The 25,707-nt window shown below is 40.1% G+C and overlaps 2 protein-coding genes across 3 annotated transcripts in view; one reads left to right on the forward strand and one right to left on the reverse strand.

Annotated features, from left to right (window-relative positions):
- slc9a7 (solute carrier family 9 member 7) overlaps nt 1–11,791 on the forward strand; it is a 38,124-nt gene extending 26,333 nt beyond the window's left edge. For both annotated transcript variants that reach the window (XM_084722627.1, XM_084722628.1), the window contains 4 exons: nt 373–436; nt 2,486–2,568; nt 4,547–4,652; nt 9,626–11,791. In XM_084722627.1, the coding sequence (XP_084578753.1) occupies nt 373–436; nt 2,486–2,568; nt 4,547–4,652; nt 9,626–9,886 (514 nt within the window). In that variant the 3' untranslated portion in view covers nt 9,887–11,791. The remainder of the gene's footprint in view (nt 1–372; nt 437–2,485; nt 2,569–4,546; nt 4,653–9,625) is intronic.
- A 5,077-nt stretch (nt 11,792–16,868) lies between these two features.
- On the reverse strand, nt 16,869–25,700 carry chst7 (carbohydrate (N-acetylglucosamine 6-O) sulfotransferase 7). The gene is made up of 3 exons (XM_084722629.1): nt 24,783–25,700; nt 21,353–21,849; nt 16,869–17,890 (listed from the first exon to the last, which is right to left on the reverse strand). Exons 1-2 carry the CDS (start codon nt 25,584–25,586, stop codon nt 21,382–21,384), a joined length of 1,272 nt encoding a protein of 423 aa, XP_084578755.1. The 5' UTR covers nt 25,587–25,700; the 3' UTR covers nt 16,869–17,890; nt 21,353–21,381.
- Between the last annotated feature and the right edge of the window lie 7 nt (nt 25,701–25,707).

Here is a 25,707-nt window from a genome sequence, read left to right on the forward strand (position 1 = left end):
TCACTGAATTACATCAATTGTGTAATATCTCTCATGTTCTCTGGGTTTTTCTGTCTGTGGTGGGGTTGAATGCTAATCTGCAGCATTTTCCAGCCATTGAAAGGTCTAGCAATCAGCTCTTTGATGTGTGCAATTTCAGAGCACCTTCTGAAACTTTGCAGACCCACAAAGAAGACTAATCTGCATTCTGCAAGAGCAGTAGTTACAAAACCGCATTGAGAATAAAGATCAGAGGTCACAAGTAAGGAAATTACAGAGATGCAGATGCAAGGGGCTGACAAGTCCTGCTGATTGGCATCTAAGCAAATATGAACTAAATTACATTGTCGCGAGTCGTTAATATTTTCTCTCTACTTTCTTGCTGTGTTTCAGGGTTGGCGTGGACCCAGATCAAGACCTGCAGCCCTGTGGAGACAGCTTCCAGGTCTTACAGGGGGTAAGGATCATTTATTATTGCTTTAAATCAGTGCTGCTCTCACTGCTGAAACTGTTCTGCTTCTGCAATTTTATGTTGACACAGAGCAGAGTCAGCAAGTCTGAAGAGATGTGAACAGTTCACTTTGTCAAGAGAAATGGAGGCGAATTTATCTGAAAGAGATGGTGGAAACAGAATAGCACCACGAGGTTTCACGTGCAATATGCTTTGACTCAGTTTTCAGCATTTTTTAACTTCAGATGATGAAGCTACATCCTGCTGTTGTATCTATGCAGGGAGGGTACGTACCTACACCAGATCTTAGGTTCTATTAATATAATTAAAAAAATCTATCAAGTCTGTCTTTAGGGTATATCTTATTTATTTTTTGTATGTCATCTCTGATTGTGTATGTTAATTTTTCTGTGTCTAAAATCTGTTCTATTGTTGTTAAAAAAGCCAAACAATTAAACGTAAAGTTTGTGACTGTCATCACACCACTGGTACCAGATCATGTGGTGTTTAGACTGTGTAGATTACGAGGAGGGATATTTGTCATTTTAAGCATTAGCATTAAAACAACTGACTTTCCTTCACACAAACTCAACCACACATGCACTTATAGTCTAACTGCTTTCTCTTGTAATACACAACTGTGTAGCAATCCGGTTGAGTAACAGATTACATATAACAGGATGATGTAATCTGGATACCAAAAAAGTAACAGTATGCCATTAGTTACAGAAATAAAAGACATAATCAGGTTACAGTTACATTAAGTGAAAATGTAGATCATTAGTAGAATTACTGATTTTAAAATAAAGAACGATTTAGTACCATGCACAGTTCACACACAGTTGCCAATTCATCATCATGGCCTCTAGTCGAAAAATGCTTCACTGGGTGGAAACAGGACATCATCTTGAGCTTTGATCAACTGTTTTACCATTATCTGAAATGTCATGAACCAGACAAAAAACTGATTACTTGAGAAAATAATCAATGGTGAAATACTCATTAGTTGGAGGTTAAACAATTTCACCATATTTTATATTGAAAGTAATTAGATTACATTACTTTAATATTGTGATACTTGGATTACATAAGTGACAATATTTTTTTAGCAGGTAATTAGGAACTGAATACATTTTAAAGTAACCTTCTGAACCCTGGTAATGTTGGACGTGAGGAACCTTCATGGAGTGTAAAATGTAAAATAACACAACACCAGCAACAATGCACAAACACATACAATGAAACTTATGTTCTGGTTGCCCCAGGGCATGCTGGTAGTCTTTACATCTCTCTCACATTACTACAGTCAAATGATCAGCACTCAGATGATCGTATCACTGCTGCTCGTGGTTTCAGCTCTCATGTTGCCTATATTTCAGAATAAGGGCTCTCTTTTATTCAACTTTTTTATTTGTCTGCACTGGCGACAGCCAGAGTCCAAATGTTTTTATGTACGCCTATTCATCCGCCCGACATTTGAGAAGGCCTTCAGGGAGTTTCTTCAAAATTTGCGCAAGCGTGTATTTAGACAGATGAACTGGTTGGACATAACTCAAGAATTCATTTGCTGATTATCACAACGTTTCACATGAATATCTAATAAATAAAAAGACAAAGTAATGGCGTTTATATCCAAAAGGTCAAAGGGCATTTTGTCTGGGACGTCATAATTTTCAGCTCTCAATCAGTCCTCTGTACTCCTCTGTAGGAATAGTCTCTAGGGAAAGACGGCATGTTTCTCACTGTTATTCACCAGAATCAAACATGTCATTATAGTGACAAAAATACACACTTTTATTAAATTCCTTCAAAGTCTTCACTACATTATATGAGTCTATAAACTGCAACTTTGACCAGTTGTTGGAGGCATACGACCGCAAAGCAGTAATTCTAGTTTTTACTTTATCTACACTGAACAAATCCATTCTCTGATGAGTTTGTGGAACCATTTGAGCTGGATGAGAATTACAAGGATGTTTTTAACCCGATACACCATGTTGGACATGGATCTTTTTACCCAGCAAATTTGATTTGTTTTTCCATGTGTTTCTCCAGGATGGTCCCCAGGCTGAAGGACAAAGTAAAACCAAACAGGAGAGTGCGTGGCTCTTCAGGCTGTGGTACACCTTCGATCACAAGTATCCTTTCTGTGCCCTGCTATACTGAAACAAAGAAAGTCTGGATATTGCTTTTAGGCAACAAAGCAATTGATTGTTGCAACCAGCGTAGCACTTTGTGGTAATATCAGATCTCATATCAAATCAGGATGATTGCATGGGACATATATTCCCCTTGAACATTATATAGGCTGTCACAATCGCAGTTTGTTTCTTCATAAGAGGATCCTGGGATATGAGATCTGAGTGGTTTGCTGTTCATGTTCAGACTGGCTGCAAAAACATACTCATACTTTATTCCCTCCTGCCCTTCCTCCTCAACAACTGCCTCCCTGGGTGGCTGATGTATACTATAGCTGCCTTTGAATGGAGCAGCTGTGTTGTACAGTGGAGACTCTCTCCCTGGTGACACGTGCTAGACACAGCTGAAGCGAGCAGGGTGGATTTCTCTCATGTCCCAGCGCTGCGGAGGCTGATGTAAACATGCACGACATGATGATTAGGTGCAGGGAGTTTAGTGTATTTTTTATCTGTCTCTGCGTAGACTGCTGGGTTTGATTTGAGCTCAAACGCACATGTTCCAGCAGGGAGCATGCTGCCTCGTCGTCCAAAGGGAGCGGTGACCTGACCAGTTGAATGGGGAATCGGGTTTTTCCCACAGTGCAATACAGCCTGACTAATTACAAAAAGAGGCAGCAGTGGCCCAGTGGTTCACTGTCTGCTGCACTGCTGCCAAGCATCGTAAAATGACTTTACCCTCAGCTGTTCACAGAATCCTGCACAGATTTAAACTCCAAATATATCCTGCTGGCAGTCATCCTCTACATCATTAAACCATAATTCATCATTTGAAATGTTTCTGCGGTGAGTTCAGAACGTCTTGTAGGAAATGAATGACTGCAATTTTCGTTTTAGTTTTCATTTTAGCTTCTGCAAACTGTTTTATTTGGTACTCGAGTTCCACTTTGTATATTAATTTACTGATGCTTTAATATGCATTTTAATGAGAGCGACTTTTGGGTTGCCAGGTTGAGGAAAATTCTTCTCCATCTGACATCGTGTCTGTAATTCATCATAAAGACCCAAAAATGGACTACCATCTGGAAAAGGGCTGCAGGACATTTGGACAATCTTTCTAAACATTTATAACTTACCTTTTAAACATTAACAGCAGTCTTGAAAAAAGTAAGAATAAGTGTCAAGCATCATACTAAGCCAGCTAAAAAGTGTCATGCCGGGTTGTAGAAAATTATTTACAGCCTGGCAACCCAAAAGTTCTTAGTAAATGCTTATAACTGATCTATAACACATAAATGACTTAGAAACATTTAATAAAGGCATCAGATACAGCTTATACATATATGAACTAGAGCTGCAATGATTAACAGATTATTAATTGACAATTCAATTAATGGCCAACTATTTTGATAATTGATTAATCGGTTTATGTACATCTTTTAAGGAGAAATCAAAAACAAATTCTCTGATTTCAGTTAATGGTTTTGTTGCTTCTGTCTGTGGATCAAACAAGACATTTGAGGACGTTGTCTTGGATGTTGGGAAACACCGATCAACCTTTTTGACCTTTGACATTTTTTGACATTTCATATACCAAACATCTAATCAGTTAGTGGAGAAAATGATGGACAGATTGATCGACAATGAAAAAATAATTGTCAGTTGCAGCCCTGCCCTTTATTTTCATTGTTACCTTTAACTATTTTTGACATGTAATAGTGCAAAAACAGAGGTTACTAATGATACCAATTAAGGTCCCATTCCATTTAGTGTAGCAGAGCCAACAAGTCAAACAGAGTCAGTGTGCTGCTGTTGTCCATGTTGGCTCACTGGAAAGGCTCTGCTACACTAAATGGAATGGGACCTTAATTAGTATCCTTGCTAACGCCTGTTTTTACTCTACTTTTTCATATCAACATGGCTGCTGTGAGAAAGGTATATTGTTTAGCTCTTTGGGTCATTTTCCTTAATAATTGCCCAGTTACCTGAAACCCATCCTGACACACAGCGGCCCACCTCTCACCTCCACTTTGCCCGCCTACTGTGGACCGCTGGCGAGCTGCCTGACCAGCCCCCAGGCATACGAGGTGAGTGTCCACGAGCACATAAACACAGTACACACACAGCAAATCCACAGTGACACTCCTACATAACCAGTGACCTGTGGAAAACACATGTTCATGCTGTAGAAAATCTATTCCCTGCATGCTGTCCAGTCAGAGGATTTAAAGGGATAGTTGCATATTTCCTTATTTTCTTTTGAACTCAGAGTTAAATGAGAAGATGGATACCACTCTCGTGTCTGTGCAATAAGCGCAGTTGTTCCCTACGGCAGCAAATTAATTGTTATTTATTATTCTTACCTGCATGTACAGTATTCTACAAACCCAAACATAATGTGTAGCAGTATTCCTACCTTTATTCTTCATTTGTATAATTCTTTCATTTAATTTTAATTAATGTATCCTTTTTAACTATTTAACTCCTCCTACTAGTCTACTGGAAAACTATATGACCTATGTAAAACCCAGCAATGTTATTTCCTATGGACTAAAATGTCATTTACAGGCTAAGAGTTGCACGTTGGGCAATTGGAGCTATTAACACACTGAGCCACCAATTACTAGCCAAAAAACTGGAAATGACTATAATATTTCTGTTTTGTTAACTTAGATCACTAAGGTGATCTAAAAGCCCATGTTTGTGATCAAATTCTAAAGCCCTGAATATTTCATAACATGTTTAAAAAAAAAAGATTGGATTGAAAGTGCAAGCATCATTTAATCCCCTTGATGCAAGACTAGTTTTATGCTTGTTTTTATTTACTATTATTGTTTTGTTTTGTTTTTTTTTTACTAATAAGATACTAGTGAAAAGAAACATCTGAAATTAATCTTCATTCATTAAATATGGCTGTTATTAATATGCTAATAAAGTAATTACAATGGGACAGAAATGCTTTCTTATATTTATGCACTATACAGTTCACTAACATTAAAATAAACTTGCCCTAGAAGTTGGGTGGCAGATTTTTGATTTTCTTCCTTGTAATGAGCTGATTTTGCCAACATGCAACTCTTAGCAACCAAGCAGAATTTCATCCAGCAGGCCTGTATATGAGAATTCAGTCATAAAAGTTAACTGGAAACAACATCACAGGGTCAGAAAAAATTTCCAGTAGACCATAAAGCCCACATATTAACACGCTATGTCAGGTTTGATTGATTCATGCTAAAACTGCTGGTGTGTTTTGTTACTTAGACAGAGCTAGGCTAGCTGTTTGCCTCTCTTTTCAGACTTTATTCCAATCTAAGCTAACCTGTGGGTGGTCGTAGCTTAATATTTAGCACACAGACATGAGGGTGGTATCAATTTTTTCCCCAACTCTCAGCATGAAAGTGAAAAAAATGTGTTTCAGAATGTCAAACACATGTGTCAGTCTTTTTTGTTCCTTATTTTTCATGACTCATATTGAACTCTGGTGGCTTCCTAACCCATCATATAAAACCACACGTGACCATGAGCTACTGGTTAGCTGGCAGAGTAATATCATAGTAGGATGTGTGAAGTTCCCAGCTGGCAAAAACTGAGACATTTTTCTACAGGCAGTGGACATTGTATGGTCATTTGTTGGTTGCATTTTGTTTATTATTGTGTTTGGTTTTGCAAAGCAAAATAAAATATTTTTCTACAGGCCATGCCACCTTTTAAATTAGTAAAATGTGTTTTGGCGCTGTCATTTTTAGATATTCTTATTAGCTGTTCTGTGAAACCTCTAGTTTTCCTTCCTCTTTCTTTTCTTCAGACCTGAGCCTGTTGCTGCAGGAAGGCTGTCTGTGAATACTGAAGCTTTTTCTCGCAGGAGAATTGTAATAGTGTCAAAGTATCCTCAGTGCCTGCCAGTAAACAAACAAAGCACAGAGAAAATGGACAGTCAAGAAGCCTTTTTGTATTCAAAGGGCACAAAAGGCCCTTTTCAGCGCCACCTCAATGATGATCACTGTTCTGAAAGACACTGCGCTCCAATATTTTAAACACAGAAACACCCATTGACCCGACGGTCACACTTGGATTCACTCTGGCAAATTCTCCCTTTCATTTTATGTGAAATACTTTCATGTGGAGGCTTTTAACCGTTATACTCTCCTTTCTTGGTGATCCAAACAGCCTCTCACTGTCGGGTTACAAAATCTCAATTGCATTTCTTTGCTGCAACATAGACATGGATTGTTTGTTATTTAAATTTAATTCTCTGGAAGTTTAGTTCAGCTCTGCACCCATCAAAGTTTTCGTCTCCCTGTTGTTGCTGTTGCTTTGCCAGTGCGAGGCTGTCTGCCAGGCAAGCCATGCATTTAGGTGGTTGTTCATGTAATCAGGACCATCCAGGGCTCTGTGTTGCCAAGTGCAGGGAGACCGGATCCACGCTGGGTTCCTCTTTGGTTATGGATATTATGAAATGGGGAGGGAATAAAAGGCTCCAAAAACAGGAGCATTTTGGCCCTATTGACCTCAATTGCATTGCAGTTTTTTGAAAATAGACAAATTTACATGCAACATTTCTGTTTAATTGTGTACTATAAATGAAAAGACTGCCTGAGGAAAGACTCACCGCCAACAAATCCCATGAAAAGACTAAACCAACAATGCATTACTCTGTTCCTCGATACTTTCTGACTGTCTGACACTCAGCTCTCTATCAACTCAAGTCTAAAAAACTCTTAAAAAGGCAGCAAATGTTAGAGAAACAGGAGTAAATAGTGCATTTGTTGGGGACTATTTTACGCCGCGGATGAACCTGCATTTGGTGCTCTAGTGCACAGTTTTGATAGTTTTTTTTTTTTTAACGATGCATAAGTCCTAAAATTATTCTGTTATAGGTTCAATTAAAATGTAAATGTCAGATTAATTAAAACACATTTTATATTCAGTATACCTATTTTCAATGCAGTCATTTACTGGCAAAAATGATCAACTGCTGTAAAATCTCACAGGAGAGAGCAACAGACGTAATCATGTTTGTGAGCGGGAAACCACATTTGGTATATGTACAGACAAAAAGGAGGAAAATGCATTTGTGGTTGAAACGCAGCAGTAACACAGCTGAACGACAGAGGAAAATGTGAAAAAGAAGGCGAAAACAGAGTCAACAAAATGCTGTCACTGTCAGGAAGAGTATGATTTAATGGGATTTACCTCAACGAGGTGACACTGATGGCGAGGCGCTGTATTGATCGTCTGCCAAAATGATGTGTTTTAATACTGTACGGTATGGAGGTCTCTTGTTTTTAGCTACACTTGCATGCATTTCATAGTTTTGAGAGATTTGTTTACAATAAGAAAAAAAAGATTAGACTTAACCTTTAAATCACTTTCACAGGCATATTCTCTGAAATTTTTTCAGTTATTTATCTACATTTTTTTTTACATTGGCTTCTTCATAATAATTTATAATTTGTCTAAATGTGTTTATTTTCACTTTTTCTTACAACAGTGCCCTCTTTAACTACATAAAATGCCTGATGGATTTGTCAGGAGCTTTTTCCCTTCCCAGTTAATTGTTAGAGAGAAGAGGTTATGTAATGTCTGTTTCTCCCCCCCCGTTTTTGATCGCCTCATCTGAGTAATCCCTGTTGACCCAATGTTAATTCATCCTGTTCTCTCCCGGGGACATGGACAGACTATTGATTGTCAGCCAGTCAATTAGAGCTGTGAGAACCTCATGCTACAGTTTTACAGCTATCCATTACCTCAGAGGTGGGCACAAATAAATCAAAAAGTACCTGATTACAAATATTATTACAAATAATTGTTCATTAAATGTATAAAAATAAAATACAAATTACTGGTATGAAATGTATTTAATTAAAATACAGGTAACTTATCTCATATTATTACGTTTTAGTCATTTAGTAGCCTCACAATATGGGTCTGACCTTAATCCCCCCCAGAGTGTTGAAGTCATGCCCCTTCCAGTGTTTTATAAGTCAGTTTGTGGTAGGTTTGTCTTTGTTTAGATTAGTTTTATGTGAAACCGCTCAGTGAACTACATCTCTCGTCTCACCCAGTATACATCAGTAACATCAATCTTGATGTCCCTTGTAATGAAATCTTCCATGAAATCTCACCTGAGTGAGATCTTCTGTTGTGTGACTCCACCCAAGTACAAAAACACACAGGCATCGTAGCTTCAGTGGCTAATGTTAGCTTTTTGAGGGAGAAAATCATGACATCACTCACGTCACTTCCGGGTCTGTTGTCTTTCTAATTACGTATCTTCACAGTCTGATGCTTCAACAGTTTTGCGACAAACTGAGACTTGAAAAATTATATTTTAACTTGACAAACATAATATGTGTGATTGGTTGCACAATTCAAACAGGATCAAAAAATAATTTGTCTCTCGCCCTAGACTGCAATTCATATTTTTTTCCAAAGTTAGGTACCATGACGGTCCATTGGAAGGGCTGTGACTTAGGCCTTCTATATGTACACTTTTTCTAAAACTAGGGATAAAAGTGTCTTATTTGAGAATAAAATGACATATTAAATTATGTATTTTAAAAATGTAAAATACACAAATATTTGTTTACAAATTACAACTTATTTTTTTCTGCCCAGCAAAATGCAAATGACCAAATACTCAGAAGTAATTAAATACATAATTTACATTTAACTGAATATACTGCTTGTTGTTCTAATTGTTTTTCTAACTTTCCCATTTCACACCTCTCAGCATATACACTGAACCGCTCGCTGTAGGCTTGGTTAACATGTTCTCATGTAGTCTGTGGTTTCCTGTGTTTGTCTTTTGTTTTAAATTCACTTTAATGCTGCTGCAGCTCGGGACACTAAGTGAAAGTCTCCTCTTTCGTCTCCTCCCTTAAATCCACAGTGCCCCTTATGAGCCTTTGCACTGTTAATGTCAGTCTGTTCATCTGTTCACACCGCTCTGTGTGTCCTTCATCTATATGTGTGTGTGTGTGTGTGTGTGTGTGTGTGTGTGTGTCACCCCCATGTTCCCCGTCCCTCCCCTCATGTTCCACTGTGGATGTGTTTTCAGAACCACGAGCAGCTGAGGGACGACTCCGACCTCCGCAGCGATGGCGACCTGACCTTCATGTTCGGCGACACTGCCATCACGGCCAACGGGGCGTCCGGGGGCAACGGTGCGGACGCGGCTGCGGGGTCGGGCTGGAGCGCCAACGGCAAGAGGAGCGGCAGCACCTCAGAGGAGGCGCTGGAGCGCGAGCTGGACTCCCGCGAGCAGGAGCTGCTGAGCCGCGGCACGCGCCTGGTTTTCCCCATCGAGGATCACGTCTGACCCTCCCCTCCTGTTTTTGCCTGCACTTTCAAACTTCCCTGACCTGACCCCCTCACCCCTCTCCCTTCCCCAAACCACCTCGCCCTCAGCTCTCTCCACGGAGCGTCCAGTCCTTCAAAGATAAGACAGAGTGGAGATATGGGAGTAGACAAGAGGGGAGGGTTCAGAGCGACTCTCTCGGCGTGGGAGCAGAGCTCAAGGAGCATTTCATCCTCATTACAGAGCTGGAGAAACCTCTCCAGGAGATGTGTGTCCTCTGGAGCGTCGGGAGATGAACACTCATGCTCTTATACTGTGATTCAGATCGTTTCCTCTGTATAAACTGGAGGGAAACCTTTATGCAGGATGTGAGGACAAAATAATTCTCAGTCTGAGATTCAGTCTGCACTTTTGAACATGCGACACTGTGTATGTTGAGCTGGAGTCGAAAAAGAAGCAGAATATTGTGCCCAGCAGCCCTGTCTGGCATTGTGCGACCTGACCCGCCTGTCTTCACATCATCACCAGTGAGTGCTGGGAAAATGCTAAGTGGCTTCTTGTGTAATCACACCCCATCTAGATGCTGAAATGACATCACACTTACCAAAACTTAATCGATTAAAAAAAAAATAAGGAGTTCTCTGGTAAATGTGCACCATTCATCTGAAGCTGCTATTAGACCAGTGTTCTGTACGTCTGTGAGAATGTCCTTTGTTTCACACAAAAGCATCAGTGACTCTCTCAGCCACCACAGACCGTCATGGGTGAAGAAACAGGGGTGAAGAATGTGAGCATGTAAATAACTACAATGCTGAGCTTTGTTCCTCTTTAGTGAGGCTGCTTCTTTCAGTGCATTACATCCCCTGACTGTTACAAAAACCACCTGTGTATCTTGTCTTCGAGCTGGTCTGCATCTTTTTCTTCAATGTCATGAATAAGGAACACAAGTATTTTGATGTTTATTATATTGTTTCTTAGGAGATGCTTGTGTCCCAAAACTTAAAAAAAAAAAAAAAAGACGAGTTGTGCGTTCGAATACAGTTTATTGCACTGCAAAATAAAGGGCGGGCTGTCATCATAATTTGGAATCCTTTGCAAAAACTTTGTATTGTCTAATGATGAAAAATATGTCAAATAATCAGATGCATCCAATGTATTTTCATTAACGATTCATCTGCTGATGATTGTCTTGATTAATTATGTGAGACATTTTTTTAAAAAATCACAATTTCCAATGTGATGTTTGCTTATTTTATCCAATCAACACTCTAATATTCAGTTAACTATAAGAAAACCGCAGTGAGTCCTCACATTGGAGAGGCTGGAACCAGTGAATGTTTTACATTTTGGCTTGAGAAATGACCTTTTTGTCTGGTTGATGGATGAATTAAAGTTGAGGTCATTGGGCAAAAGTTCTGCAATTTCCTTTGAGCATAATGTAATTCAAGTGACTGAGAGAAAACTAGAATTCTTCCTCTTGGCCCTTTGGCTCTTGGCTCAGTTGTCAGGCTTTAGAAAATCTAATCTGAGACTTTGGCCAATCACAGGTCAGTAACCTAGTTCTTTAAGACCTGGAAATGAGACTCAGCTGTTAACCATGTTCGAGCCCGACAACTTTTAAACACAACTGTTCAACTTTTGTGAAGTGAAACTCAAAATCTGAAATTAAGAAGAGCCACTGACGCCAGTAAGAAAGGAAGTGTTTGTTCATAACGTCACAGAGCAGAACTCACCCTCTGTCTGCATCAGCAGTGTTTGATTATACTCTGAGCTTGTTGGCCCAAATATTGACCTGTTGAAAATGTTAGCGCATCACCAATACACAGATACTTTATGGGATACTTTTTAAATCTCGTCTCACCTGCTGTTCCTAAATCTCTGTTCCTTGGTTAACTGTAATACTTATTAACAGACATAATCTCTTAATTTGTTTTTGGCCTGTTCATGTTTGAAGCCTTGATTTTTTTTTTAACTGAGTTTGTATTGGTCAGTTTGTATAAAACATATCATTTGATGGATTTTGTACAACATCATGCAGTGCACTGTAAACCCAAGTTTATAAATTCAATAGTTAGTATGGTACTCTTTGATTACAGTCAAATTGAAATCATTGATTAAGCCAGCTCAAATATTTTCAGTAAATCCAGCTTCCATTCACCCTTCTCATTGCAGTAAATTAACAGAGCCGAGTAATTTTAAGTATAACACCCGTAGATTATTATACTTAAAATTATTCATTTTTAGTAAAGTTCATATTAATCAAAAGTTATTAGTTTAATAGACACAAAGGAAGAAAATTCTACTGGCACTCAACATTTTTAAGTTAGCAGAACTTCCAAACAAACGTTTTCGCTACTTATTAAGATTAATTAATTTGAATATACAGTTTTGCATTTGAACATCTTTTGGTAGGATTATGGAAAGCAGTAGTTAAAGATATTGGGAAATATGCTTCATTTTGTGAATAAATCAAATACCAATCTATCATATCTCTCTGTTAAATATGAAGCTACAGCAAGCAGTCAGTTAGCTTAGCTTAGCTTAAACAGCTAGGAAACAGCTAGCCTAGTTCAGTCTGAAGGTAACTAATTACCAGATTATCAGAACCTACAAGGCTAGCTAATTACATTATATCTAACAGTAGCTTGTTCAGTCTGTACAAAAACCAAAGTGTAAAAACAAGGGAAAAAAATTAGGAGGTCATTGACTAGACTATTTCAGACAGGTCACTATAAGGCATATTTTGTTACTTTTGAAATGAGCTCGGCTAGCTGTTTCACCAGTCTTTAACTTAAGAAGCTCAAAGAAACTGAAAAACTTTCTTACTTGGAGAAGTTGAAGCTGGAAAAGACGTTTCACTTGAGTCGACCAAGTTCCAGTAGGTAAAAAGTAAAATAAAGATGAATACCAATGTGCCAACATGTCCACAGATAGAAACTGGACAGTCCTGATTTAATGAGACACAAAAGTGCCAATAAACAGACTATTACTACAGCTTTCACTACTGTTGGTGGCAGCCATCTTGGATTTTGAGGTCAGGGTTGTTGAGGTTCCTAATTAGAAATCTGACTTCAAGGGGCTTTTCAGATGAAATAACCAGGAACTTGAAAATTCAGACTTCCTATATTAGTTGAAACGCACCATAAGTTAACCGACCATATTTACCACACAGACTTGACAGTGGTATTTATCATCTCAAAAGCTAATGAGCTTATTTCTCAAAATGTTGAACTACTGTTTTAAACTCATTGTGCAGCTACAGTACTTTCCTCAAACATTTATGACAGTCTCTGTATAAATAATGGTAATATGGAGCCTTCCCTAAGCTTTGATTACAAGAAACCTGAACAGCCTTTTTTCTGTAAATGCAGTGAACCAATAATAATTGGGAACATGCAGTTCTCTTTAACAGTCTTAACAATAAAACAAAGTGAACCTGTTAATGCATGTTGTCTCAACATGAACTAGATTCTTGGGGTTACAGCAGGTGTGACATCTAATATAGTTTACAGTACACAGTATGACATGGTTTCACCTGTGGCCCAGTTCCTCTCAGCTGCACAGAGCAAATGAGATAACTGGTTTTAGACTCAGCTCCAGCATGCAAATCCTCGTCACACGGGAGTGACTTTCACTCGCTGCGTTAGTGTCTGTCAGGTTCCGAAAGATTCCCACAACAGACAACTGGACCATATTGTTTTCCTGCCTGGTTGATTTGCATCACTCCTTTATAAATTATACTACATCAGTTATTCTTTGGTTACCTTCTAACCACATTTCCTCATTTCCTGGGATAAGCCCAGGGTTTAGCTAAGCCCAGGGCTATGTGAGTCACTCTGCACTTGTACTAGCCCTGAGTTAAATGTCGTGTTGGTAAAGCAACTGATGTGAAAATTTTACAATGTTCCACGACTACTCCTTTGGTCTTTTAGCCCCGTTTCACACTGACACCTTTTAACCCTGGGTTAAATCAATTATGAGGGGATAACCCCGCAAACTCTGGGCTAACCCTGCTCCGGTGAGGGCTTTTCACACTGTATGTATCCCCAGTCTATGAGAGCTGTTAGCTCCAGGCTAAAGGAGCTCTTAGAGTGCATTCATATGGTGTCGGAATAACTCGGAAAGTCTGAGAAAATCTTGTTTTGAGTTGCTGTTAATTGACGTCATATATGCAGAAATATAGTGACGAGTAAATGTTTGGTTCATAACTTTTCGTGAATTCATGCATTGCATATTACTTTTTGGTCACATCACTTGTTATATAGCATTAAGTTGTAACTGTTAGTCGCTGTCCACATAGAACAACCTAGATTAATTATAATTATTATTTGTTAATATTAACACTGTTAACAAGTCCCCTACTCGCCTCTTATTGTCCTCTATTCTAAGTAGCGTCCATGTTGTTTCCACTTGACGACATAAAAGCACATGAACACACTGACGTCGGAATAATGACTTCACATCATGGAAACTGGGACCATCCGAGGAGCACATGAATGCACTGTTAGCCCGAGGCTAAGGGAGCTTTTAGCCCTAGACTGAGGGAGCTTTCACACTGGCACTATGCTGGCACATTCCAAAGTGGGCTAACCCCAACTGTAGCCAATTGGGTTTGCTGGCCCTGCTCCGCTTCAGGGTTGTCCCTTGGAAATCGACTAAATCCAGGGCTAAAAGTGTGACACGTAGTAGTACACAGTAGTAGTCACAGAACATTCTACTAACTCAGAGCTAGCAGAAGTGCAGTATGAATTTTATAGCCCTGGGGTTAGCTTGAACCTGGGCAAACAATGTGTGTGAAAGGGGGCTTTGCAGTGAACATTTAGGAATTCCTCCCACACAAGAGGGGGAATATTAGGCCATTTGCTCATTTTCCCCCTCAAGATTTTACACTCTGCTCCAATCCAATAAATGTAAATAGTAGCATATTAACTGGTTTTACAGAGCTGTAGCCCGGCCCTTCAGGCTGGCAGAGCAGCTGGTGGAACCAACAACTCTCTCTGGGAGTAGGAGGATCTGCTGTTTCGCTTTTCTGGGGCCGCAACACGTTTTGTGTTCCCTTTTGCCACGTCTAGACATCTGAACTGCTCCCCGTTTTAAATTCACCACACAGCACGTGTTGCCTTTTGTTTTCTCCCTCGGCTGCACACAGTGGCTGCTGCATTTATGTATGAGGAGCACATGAGGGCAGGTGTGAAAGGCTCGATTGTTTTGAAGTTGAATCTGAGGATTTCACACAGGGGAGAAGCTCCACACAAGTTTTATGTCTCACTGGGGAGCCTCCAAGAGGAAATGAATCTAGTTATGTAAGCTGTTGCCAAGCTGTATGCACACTGTGGGTCATTTAAATTCAAGCTGGAGTGAGAAGAAATGTGAAGCTGTGCTCTCCATCTAATGATAGGGAAGCTTGTCTGTATCTAGGGCATTAAAGCAACATCTCATTCGCCATTTTGTCTGAACAAACCATTTCTGTTACATGGACTGATGCTCACACTGTCTCCTTACAGCAGATATGTCGTCTCTGGATTGTGCAAAACTGTGATTTTTGATCATTTCTGTTGAAAATTTCTGTACAATTCCTGCTGTTTTTGACCAACATAAGTGCAGAAAAAGACTGAACAAGAACTCACATTTGTCGGCATGTCTGGGATAAACTGACTGGGGAGTTTTTCTTAAGAGATGTGGGAGCACTTTATGGACAGCGACAACATGGCCGACTTAACTGCTGGCTGCAGGCGACTAAATGAGCAGAGTTTGGCACTTTACCTCAAGCAGAGGACACTGGTGGGACTCTTATATAACCTTCATGTGCACTCAATCTCCAGACTGTTGTGCTGTCAGTTGTCTTGCTGGCTATATTTACATGCTCTCTGTACCTGAGAAATATGAGATGTAGCTCCAATTGTCAATATGTGCACCTGTTGTAGTAGCAACTGGCTGCCTGGTTCTACCTGCCATGGTTTGCATGTCAACATGTTAATAAAAATCATCAGATAATGAGCCGGTTGTGTTAATTTTGGTCACTAATCAACTTTACACATGGTCATTATGATGACATACACAGTTTATGAATTGATATTGAAATATTGAATTTAAGTCTATGGAGGCTTAAATTAGATCAACTGCACATAAGCTAATTATGATGAGATGTACAGTACAGACAGTAATTATGAGTTGCATAATACATTATAATCTACAGAGGTTCATTGGGACACTGGACAACTGTGAATAAGCACATTATATTCACACCATGTAGTTTTAGTTATATCTGAACTATCCTTTAAAAACACACAAGTCATACAATAATACAAACTAACTGATTGTGGTAGTGGTAGACCAGCAACTCCTGTGTTCTGGCTGATAAAGCTACTGTTTTACCCAAAGGAGTATGGTGGATTTGGAGAGAGAGATATTTGTCTTATGCAACGGTAATTCCACATCAAAAAAGGCCGTCTGTCAGCAAGGTAAAGCAGTGAAAATATTCTAAATACAGTGTACACTTAAACTGACATTGATTGTTTCAGGTGGCTAAAATATATTGTGCTGCTGACCCTTCCTACACCGGGACTCCTGCTGCTTCTCCAAACTGCAGGCGTGCCAGTTGACATCTACTAGGACTGCAACTAACAATTATTTTTCATTATTGATTAATCTGTCACTCATTGTCTTTATAAATCAATAAGTTGTTGATCCTTAAAATGTCCCAAAGCACAAGATGACGTCCTCAAATGTCTAGTTTTGTCCACAACCCAGATATTCAGTTTACTGCCACAGAGTAAACACACCAGTAATAGTCCCATTTCAGAATCAGATCATAGAATTTTGACATTTTTTTCTTGAAATGACTCCAAACAATGACTAAATTATCAAAATAGCTGGCGATTAATTTAGGAGATGACAGACTACTTAAAGAATCTGATCGTTGAGTTAATGAATCTTAATGAAATCATAAAGTAACTCAAAAATCATACTATTCAGCATTTCATGAATTTTCTCAAGGAGACGCTTCTCTGGTTTTTACTAACTCTTTATTGACGTCAGTTTAAATAGTCTTAAAAGTTACGTCTTTCTTTGACAAGAGAACTTCTTCAGGCGTTTCACCCACAACAATATTACAGAACCAACTTCTAAAGTTGAACACGTGGATGCTGGTAAACATTTCACCCCTCCTCCACACATCCGCACCCTGAGGGATGTCACAGCATTTTACAGTATTTTAGACAAAAAAAAAACAACTAAAAACAGTAAGAATGGTACACAATATGAATCAGTACCGTCTGTTGTTGTGTTTGTAAAAACTTACTAAAAAGTTCATTGGCAGTGGACAGAGGCAGCTCTCCAAGACATGTCTGTGGGATATTAGAAAATTTCACACCCATGTGAGTGTTTTGTCAGTGGGGTGGCTGCAGCTGTCTGGATTCCTGGAGAGGCCGGGGGTGGAACAATAGTTCCTCAGTCAGGCCTCTTTTCCAGAAAATACTGTAGTTTCTTCTTTAAAAGCATCTACGTTGGGATTGTTAGTGAGCCAGTTAATGCTTGAGATTACTGCCGTGCTTAGTCATGGGCTGGACGGATAAGTTGTGCAGGTGAACCCAATGCTACCAACCTGGATCCTGGCAGTCATCTCCCAAGAAGGACCTATCTCTGGCTTTTTATGGCCCTCGCCTGCAGGGGATTTGTGGAGGGATTAGTGCTACTAAAAGGACAGAAGGATAGTGGCAGGTCGGCGTAACGGAAGCAGAAACCTGCCTCATCTCTCCTGTCTTGTTTATGTCCTCTCTCACTTTCTATCTGCTCCTCCTGGTGTTAAACAGGTAACACTGTAAAAATAAGCTGCCTTCTCTCCGTATCAAATTCATCTGTCTGTGATTGGCTGCTCTTTCCACTTGGATTTGCTCCAGTTCGTCGACCCGACTTGGCTGAAGAAAAACAACCCAAGAGCTGTGCTTTGCGAGCTCCCGGTGGACCACATTCCAGCTGCTTGTTCTGTTATTCCACCTTTTGCCCTCAGCCTTGAATACCGGGCCCCTGGAAGAAAGAGAAAAAAAAAAGCTGAAGATTAAAATAAAACCCTTAAGTTATGACACAGCTGTTCACTGACAGAGATACAGAGCCACAATAGGATTAATGATGTTCATGACCTCTATCCACGGCTCGGTCAGTGCTAGTGTCAAGGTGGAGGCGGTGTGATAAGAGGCACCCACTGCCTCCCACCCTGGCGGCTTGCAGGCGGCCCGGCTCTAAAGGGTCCGCTTGTGAGAGCTGGTGGTGACAGGCCGGTGGTAACCCTGGGAGCGCTATTCCGTCACGGACAGCCGTACACAACGATCCCCTTCTTGACAGCAGAGTCTGAGGCCCAGCCACTCGCTGCCACCCCCCCCCGCTGTCCATGAGAGGACCCGGCATTGCCAAGGAGAAAACAATGAGGCCTTTATTAAAGTGCAGATCAGTCGATCATTATAAGGAGAGAGAAATTTTTCTGCGAGTGTCGCTCTGATAGCGTCATAAATCAGTTAACAGCTCTGTCACTTGTGTTCAATTGACAATGCTGGAATTCCTCCATTTATCAAAATCTGTGAGAAATTAGCCAAGTAAGAAGAGTTAAGGGAGCTTTTTTTCATGTGGAGCTGAAAAAAGCAACAGCAACACTGTTTATCATTATAATAAAGGGACAATTCACCCTAAAATCAAAAATACATATTTTTCCTCTTGTATTCCTATTTATCCATTTAGACATCAGCCGTAAAGATGTTTACCTTCTCTTGTTGTTCTCATTGTGCAAAAAAATACAACTGAAAAACTCATCACTGTCACTTTGCAGAAACCATGACACGGTTACTCAAAACAATCCACAGACGTTGTTGTGAGCAGTTTCATATAGGAGCTATTTTCTTTCTGGAACTACACCCGCCAACCGCATCAACACGCAGAAGGAAGTGCGCATCTACTGATGGATGAGAGGCTCGTGCTTGTGACAGTTCAGGACTTAAACATTAATGACGTCCTCCCTGCCTGAGCTGTAACATCAGCATCCACTGAGCTAGCTACTGTTGTGATATAGTTGGGAGGTGTAGTTTGGTGCAGAGGGTGCTAATGCACCCAACATTACCCATGCTACAACTGCTGCCGACTTAGTAGCTACAGGTAAACACAAATGACAGAAGAGTTGGGAATTTTCAATGCAATATTTATGGCAGGGGGTCCCTGCTCTGTCTCTTTGTCAGCTAAGGGGTCCACGGCCTGAAAATGTTAAAGACCCCTGATCTAGATGCATAAATAGCACTACAGATACGAAAAAAAAACATTTCTGATTTTGGAGTGAGCTGTCCCTTTAACAGCTTGAGTGATTTGAACAACAGAAGAGCAGAGTCCATTAATGTCTGGACAATACAGTTAATAGATAACATGAGGTGGAAATGTAAAGGGAACGATTAAAAATCATCACATATCATAAAAACAGGTGGGTTTCATTACTGGCTGTATAAAATCTTTGTGTCTTCAACACAAAAAGATCATCTATCTCATTAAAAATTCCAGTTTCCATATCACACTTGAGCCAGTTGCACTTTGGACCATGAATAACCTCCAAACTCTCAACACTGTCATAAAATCCTGCTCATGCACGCACCACGTCCTGAGGAGAAACACTCCTCCTAGCACTGCAGCTAACAATTATTTTCGTTATTGATGAATCTGCTGATTATTCTCATAATGAATTGATTAACTGTTTACGCCATAAAATGTTTACAAAATTGTGATAAATGTCCATCACAATTTCCCAGAGCCCAAAATGCCATCTTCAAATTCCTTCTTCTGTCCAACTAACAGTAAAAATCTAAAGACTCATCATTAACTGTCATTAATGACAAAGAAAAGCAGCAAATCCTCACATTTAAGCAGCAAATGTTTCACATTTATGCTTGAAAAATTACTGAAACCATTAATTGATTATCAAAATAGTCAACAATTTTGTTTTGATTCACTAACTGATTAATCGACCAATCGTTGCAGCTCTAGTTCCACCTTCAGCAGATGATTGTGAAAACAGCCTTCTGGTGTCAGACTCTTCACAGTGGAGGTCAAACCTCACAGTGAAGTAACAATAAGCAATAAACACATTTCTGTGGAGGGGTAATTAAATGCATCAAGTCAAAGCCCGCTGCTTGTCTGCGTCTGCAGAGACAAATGAACACAAATGTGGTGCTCTGCTGATCATCCCCATATGGACACTCTGTTTTCAATTTGCCTCAGTCAGAAGAAGGTCAGAGGTCAGGGATGAGCCACAGAGCGCAGCAGCAGACCTGGAGCCTGAACACGGTTCTTGTTAAACCACAAACTTCCTGCTGTGATAGAAATGTAACTTTAAAAATGTGCATGCACCCGCTTTTGTGTCCTTCTGTTCTTCTGTCAAACCCTCTGTAGGAGAGCTGCAGGTAACTTTTATTTTCATTACATAAGACCAAAAACACAAAACACGTAAATAACGAAAAAGCAACATAAGACAAAAAAATGTGAAAGACGTAAAAAAAAAAGGAAGACAATGGGGAAAAGGTGAGGTTTAGGGCTGCAACAAACAATTATTTTCATTGTTAATTTGTCAAACAGTTTCTTGATTCATCGATTAATTAATCCTGTCACAATCTTGTCAGCTGAAATCAGAGAATTAACATTTTTTTGCTTTAAAAATTACTTAAACCAATTAACTGATTACCAAAGTAGTTGGCGATTAATTTCATAATCAATTAATTTCTGTAGCTCTAGTGAGGTTCAGTTGTTTTTGCACAGAAACAGCAGGTAGGAATATCCATCAGAGGATGACTTTTTACTTTTATACTTTGAGTACATTTCTGAGCCTGTACTTTTACTTGAGTAAAGAGCTTGAGTCAGTACTTCTACTCATTTTTACACAAGTATCTGTACTGCTTGTTGAGTAAAGAATGTGTGTACTTTTGCCACCTCTGTCCACAACCCGAAGATATTTAGTTTCCTGTCATGAATCAGGCTAGTTACTAAACTTCAATACTTTTATGGCACCAACCAAACTGCTTCAGTTCTATTGAGTATCAAGACTGTGATTTGTCGTTTGATACCTTAGTTTTATTTTTTATATTGTAAAACTGCTCGGAAATGCCACAGTGCAGAAACAAAGAACTGAAGAGGTGAAAAAGGCAACTTAAGTTTAACTGCACTGAGGTAAATAGATTTATATTTATGTTATGAAACATTTGTTAAACTGGAATTTACATTTAAAAAGTATCTGGTATTAACGTCAAGCTATCATTACCAGTACTGGTATTGAAATTTTCCAAATGATACCCATCGCTACTCAAAGAGGACAAAAGACAACAGAAAATATTCAGATTTGAGAAGCTGAAATCAGAGAATTTGGACATTTTCTTAAGAAAATGACTGAAAGTGGTTAATCAAAATAGTTGGCAGCTCGATTCTGCTGATTTCAAACTTCACCCACTCTGTGTGATCTCATCATACCTTAACCCATGATTCCTTGTGGCACATCCTCATGTAGTTTTGTCCACGCTGTTTTTCTGGTACCCCAGGTGCCTCATGACCTCACTGCAGAAGGCCTCCACCTGATTTATCTGCTCCACGTTGAGTCGCTCCCTCCAGGCGTATATCGCCTCTTTTGCATCCCTAGATGATATCAGGAAGGGCCTGTCTGATGAATACCCCTGACCGTGCGTCATGTTGAGTGCAAACTTCTCCAGAGCCGGGGAGGTGGAGAGGTTGGAGAAGCGGTAGAGCCTCTGGAGCTCCTCCATTGGGTGCAGGACCAGGTCCTCGTAGCGGATGCGGAGGTAGTTTCTCCTGACCCAGGGAGGCGCGTTCACCACCAGCATCATGTCGCTGAGCCAGTTGTCACAGATGAGCTCCATGGCGCTGGAGACGTAGCTCTCCGCCCGGTTCACCTTACTGCTCGGCACCAACAGCCGCTTGTATTTGTCGGTCTGCTTCTTGCTCCTCAGCACCTGAATGTGGGGAGACCACATGAGGATGAGTGAAACTCAGGACAGATGAGTTGGGGAGAGTAACATCAGACTGTGACTCTGATCATATGATATTAATATTATGAAAATCAGTTACAGATTAGCGCCTGACAGATATATCAGTTGACTGATATTGGTCTATCACAGCCACATTGGTTATATGGGTTAGGGATGTGCGTGATAAGTCAACTATACGATTAAATGTCACCACCCCTGCTAGTTGACATCAAAAATACTAGTTGCTTAAACTATTTATTAATATTTTATTCATGCACAATGTCTGATAACTGTTGTTAGGCAGCTGCCTGCCATTAGTGGGGGCTGCAGCCCCATCAGACGGTATCCCCTCTCGCCGTAAGCATGTATGCCCCGATCGCCAAGGCAACCCCGGATGTTTATATCAGCACAGTCAGACAGGTGACAGCTCGTAAAACCAGCGCGGTTTGGGAGCGTTTTAATCTAGAAAATGGAAATAATGTTGAATGTAGACTGTGACAGACTTAACTGATATATAATCACTCCACTGGAGCAACATGTGACCACATTCAGCACAGACACGGACATTAACCTGCAAGCAGAGCAGCTGCTGCTGCTGCTAGCAATGCTAATGTTAGCCACACTGTGTGTCAGGCTGGCAGCTAACGTCAGCCCCAGGTTGTTTACCCACTGACACTGTGATCCTCTTCGGTCTGAAATGATGAAGCATTTAGTGAGTTGTTGTCATGTTTGTAGGCTAATGTGTAATGTTTGGATTGCACAACGCAAAGTGGCATGAATTTCAGCAGCATTTAAAATACAATTTGGTAATTTTAGACTGTGATTAATGGCTTCAAATGGCTCGTAATACACACGGTATTTTTCAGACAGTGTTAAACATTATCAATTAATAAACTGTGCTCAGTTCTGACTTTAAATTTTAACTTTCTGAGTGTTTTCTTACTGTTAGACTAGTTGACTAAATTAAATTTTTTGATTAATTGACAGGGAAATTAGTCACCAGGAACATCCCTAATATGGGTATTGGCACATAATCAATATGGGTATTGGCACTGTAACAAAACATTTTTGACAATATGGTTTATTGTTATATCTTGCCTCCATTACATATCTTTGTCACAAATGTAAACCATTTTTGAGGGATCACTGCAAAAATGTTCATTTATATACACTACCAGTCAAAAGTTTTAGAACACCCCAATTTTTCCAGTTTTTTTTATTGAGAATTATGCAGTTTAATGTCTCATTGTACTCTGAAATGAAAGCACAGAACAAATAAACAACTGAAGTTTAAAAAAAAATTATGGAATCAATTTATAAACCAAAATGTATTTTAAACTTTTGACTCATCAAAGTAGCCACCTTTGGCAGACATGACTGCTGAACACACTCGTGGCATTTTTTCGACAACGGAAATCAAATATTCTTCAGAAAGTTCTTCCCAACTCTGCTGCAGAAGTTCCCATAAATGTGTGGCACATGTAGGTTGCTTTGCTTTCACTCTTCTGTCCAGTTCATCCCAAACCAGCTTGATGGGGTTTAAGTCTGGAGACTGTGTTGGCCACTCCGCGTTTTCAAGCTTACCATCTTGTTCTTTTTTCCTAAGGTAGTTCTGGTATAGCTTGGACTTGTGTTTTGGGTCATTATCTTGCTGTAGGATGAACCCCTGACCAACTAGGTGCATACCAGAGGTTACTGCATGGTGCTGCAGAATGCCATGGTAGCCGTTTTGGTTCAGGGTGCCTCTCACTCCGTACAAGGGTGGCAGTTTACCACTTACCTTTGTACCATTTCAAGCTATTCATTGGACTTGAACTGCTTGAATTTCAATAAAAAACTGGAAAAATTGGGGTGTTCTAAAACTTTTGACTGGTAGTGTATGTATTCTATATTCTGTATATATCTGTATATATCGGTACTGGCCACAAAAATCCGGTATCAGTTGGACCCTATTACAGATTCTGAGTATGCCATGAAATACAATATCTGGCTGTGTTTACAAGACGCATTACGCACAGGTGACAGGTGTGTTAGTCATTTTAAACTGTTCAGCTGTTAAGATTGTCATTATTCTGTAGGAGCCTGAAGACACTTTTTTTTAAAAGATATTTTCATCATAAATGTTGCCCGCAGTGGAAACTGCACTTACTGTAATCTGATGTCATCCATTATTTATGATTGCCTAATCAGTGGAATAGACAAGTGAAAACACATCAACAGTAGTCCGACATATTTCATAGAGCCTGACCGATATATTCATCGACTGATACTGATCGGCCAATATTGTCCTATCATAGCTATAGGAGTATCAGCTTAAATGTTGTCCAATATGCCTATATGAAAACTTTTTCTTTGAATATAACATAATGCAGATTGTTCTTATTTGTGTGCTTTATGCAAAATTTAAGTAATCTGATTATTTTTCTTCATTCAGGTTTGATATATATTTAGCTTGTTTGTTTATAATGATTAATATCAGTTTAAGTTTACTGTTTCAGTGCCTTGATATCATTTTTGACAATAGAGTTTACTGTTTAACTGTAAAATATCCTGCCTTCATTATATATGTTGTCACAAGTGTTAACCTCTTTTGAGGGAACGTGTTTATGTATATATTTTATATATTACATTATACAAAAAGAATATATTGGTATCAGAATTTCTTTACTCAACCCAACATTGGTATCAGCATCTACCCCAAAAATATATCAGTCAGGCCCTAATTTTTTTTTTAGAAAAAAAGACATTTTTAATCACTAAAAGCAGGAATAACAGCCTACATTAATTATTTGATTAGAATATTTTCACTGACTCTTATGTTATCAAACACTATATCGGTTAATTTTCGAGACAATCTGGACAGATTTCGGGACACCTGCTTGTAATCCTGCATTTTTCAGGACGTCTGCTCACCCTACCTGGATGCTTTCCTTCACCAGGGCCTGTTTGGACTTCAGGCGGGAGTTGTGCACGGCCCTCGGGTCTCTGAAGAGCTGAATGATCTGGAGGTTGATCGCCGGGTCCTTCATCAAAGGAACCAGCGTGCTCAGGTCCAGAACGCGGACTCCTTTGATCACCATCACCGGGTACTTTTTACACTCCCTCTCCAGCTCCCTGATGTCGCGCTTTTGGCACTTTGCGCACTGGTCCTCCTTCACCAGGCCGATATCGTGCCGCTTGTGCGCCTCGCAAAGCGGCTCCGAGCAGATCACCTTGTTCATCTTCCAGCCGAAGATAAACGACGTGGTGATGTTCTGAGAGCCGGCGTAAAGTTTGAGCACCGAGAAGTCGCAGCGGTACAAGGCGTTCATCATGTCCCGCACTGCGCCCTGGAGACTGCCCGCGTCCCCCGGGTACAGAGCCTGCCATATGTGCCACATCGGCTCGTACAGGTAGAAAACATCGGGGTGCTGGTTGAACAACTCCCCCAAAAACGACGAGCCGGTCCTCCAGGTGGCATGGAGGTAGATGTGTATCCGAGACTGGCTCCTGTTGACGGCGTGCTCCGTCACGTCGCTGCCGTTAAGTTTGTAACCGTTATTATCCCACAGCAGCGCCACCGTGTTCTCCAAATCTGGGCATCTGGGCTGTTGCTGCGGCAGTCCATGTCTCCCGTGTTGAACGGATTTGTCTCGGTAATCTAACACGTAGGGGATTAGCAGAAGTAAACCTGAATATGCCAGGATCAAAATCAAGTATTTCTTATGGAGCCTCCTCTTCATTTCCTCTCGCCGGGAGGGGGCTGGTAGCGTCTTTCTCTGAAGGGTCCGCGCAGTGCTTTGTGAGCTCTGTGGTCGCTACAGTAAAGTTATGTGTGTGCGCGCGAGTGGAAGAAGCGTGTGT

Source organism: Lutjanus erythropterus, chromosome 7 (genome assembly GCF_056507025.1).
Source record: "Lutjanus erythropterus isolate fLutEry1 chromosome 7, fLutEry1.hap2, whole genome shotgun sequence".
NCBI lineage: Eukaryota > Metazoa > Chordata > Actinopteri > Lutjaniformes > Lutjanidae > Lutjanus > Lutjanus erythropterus.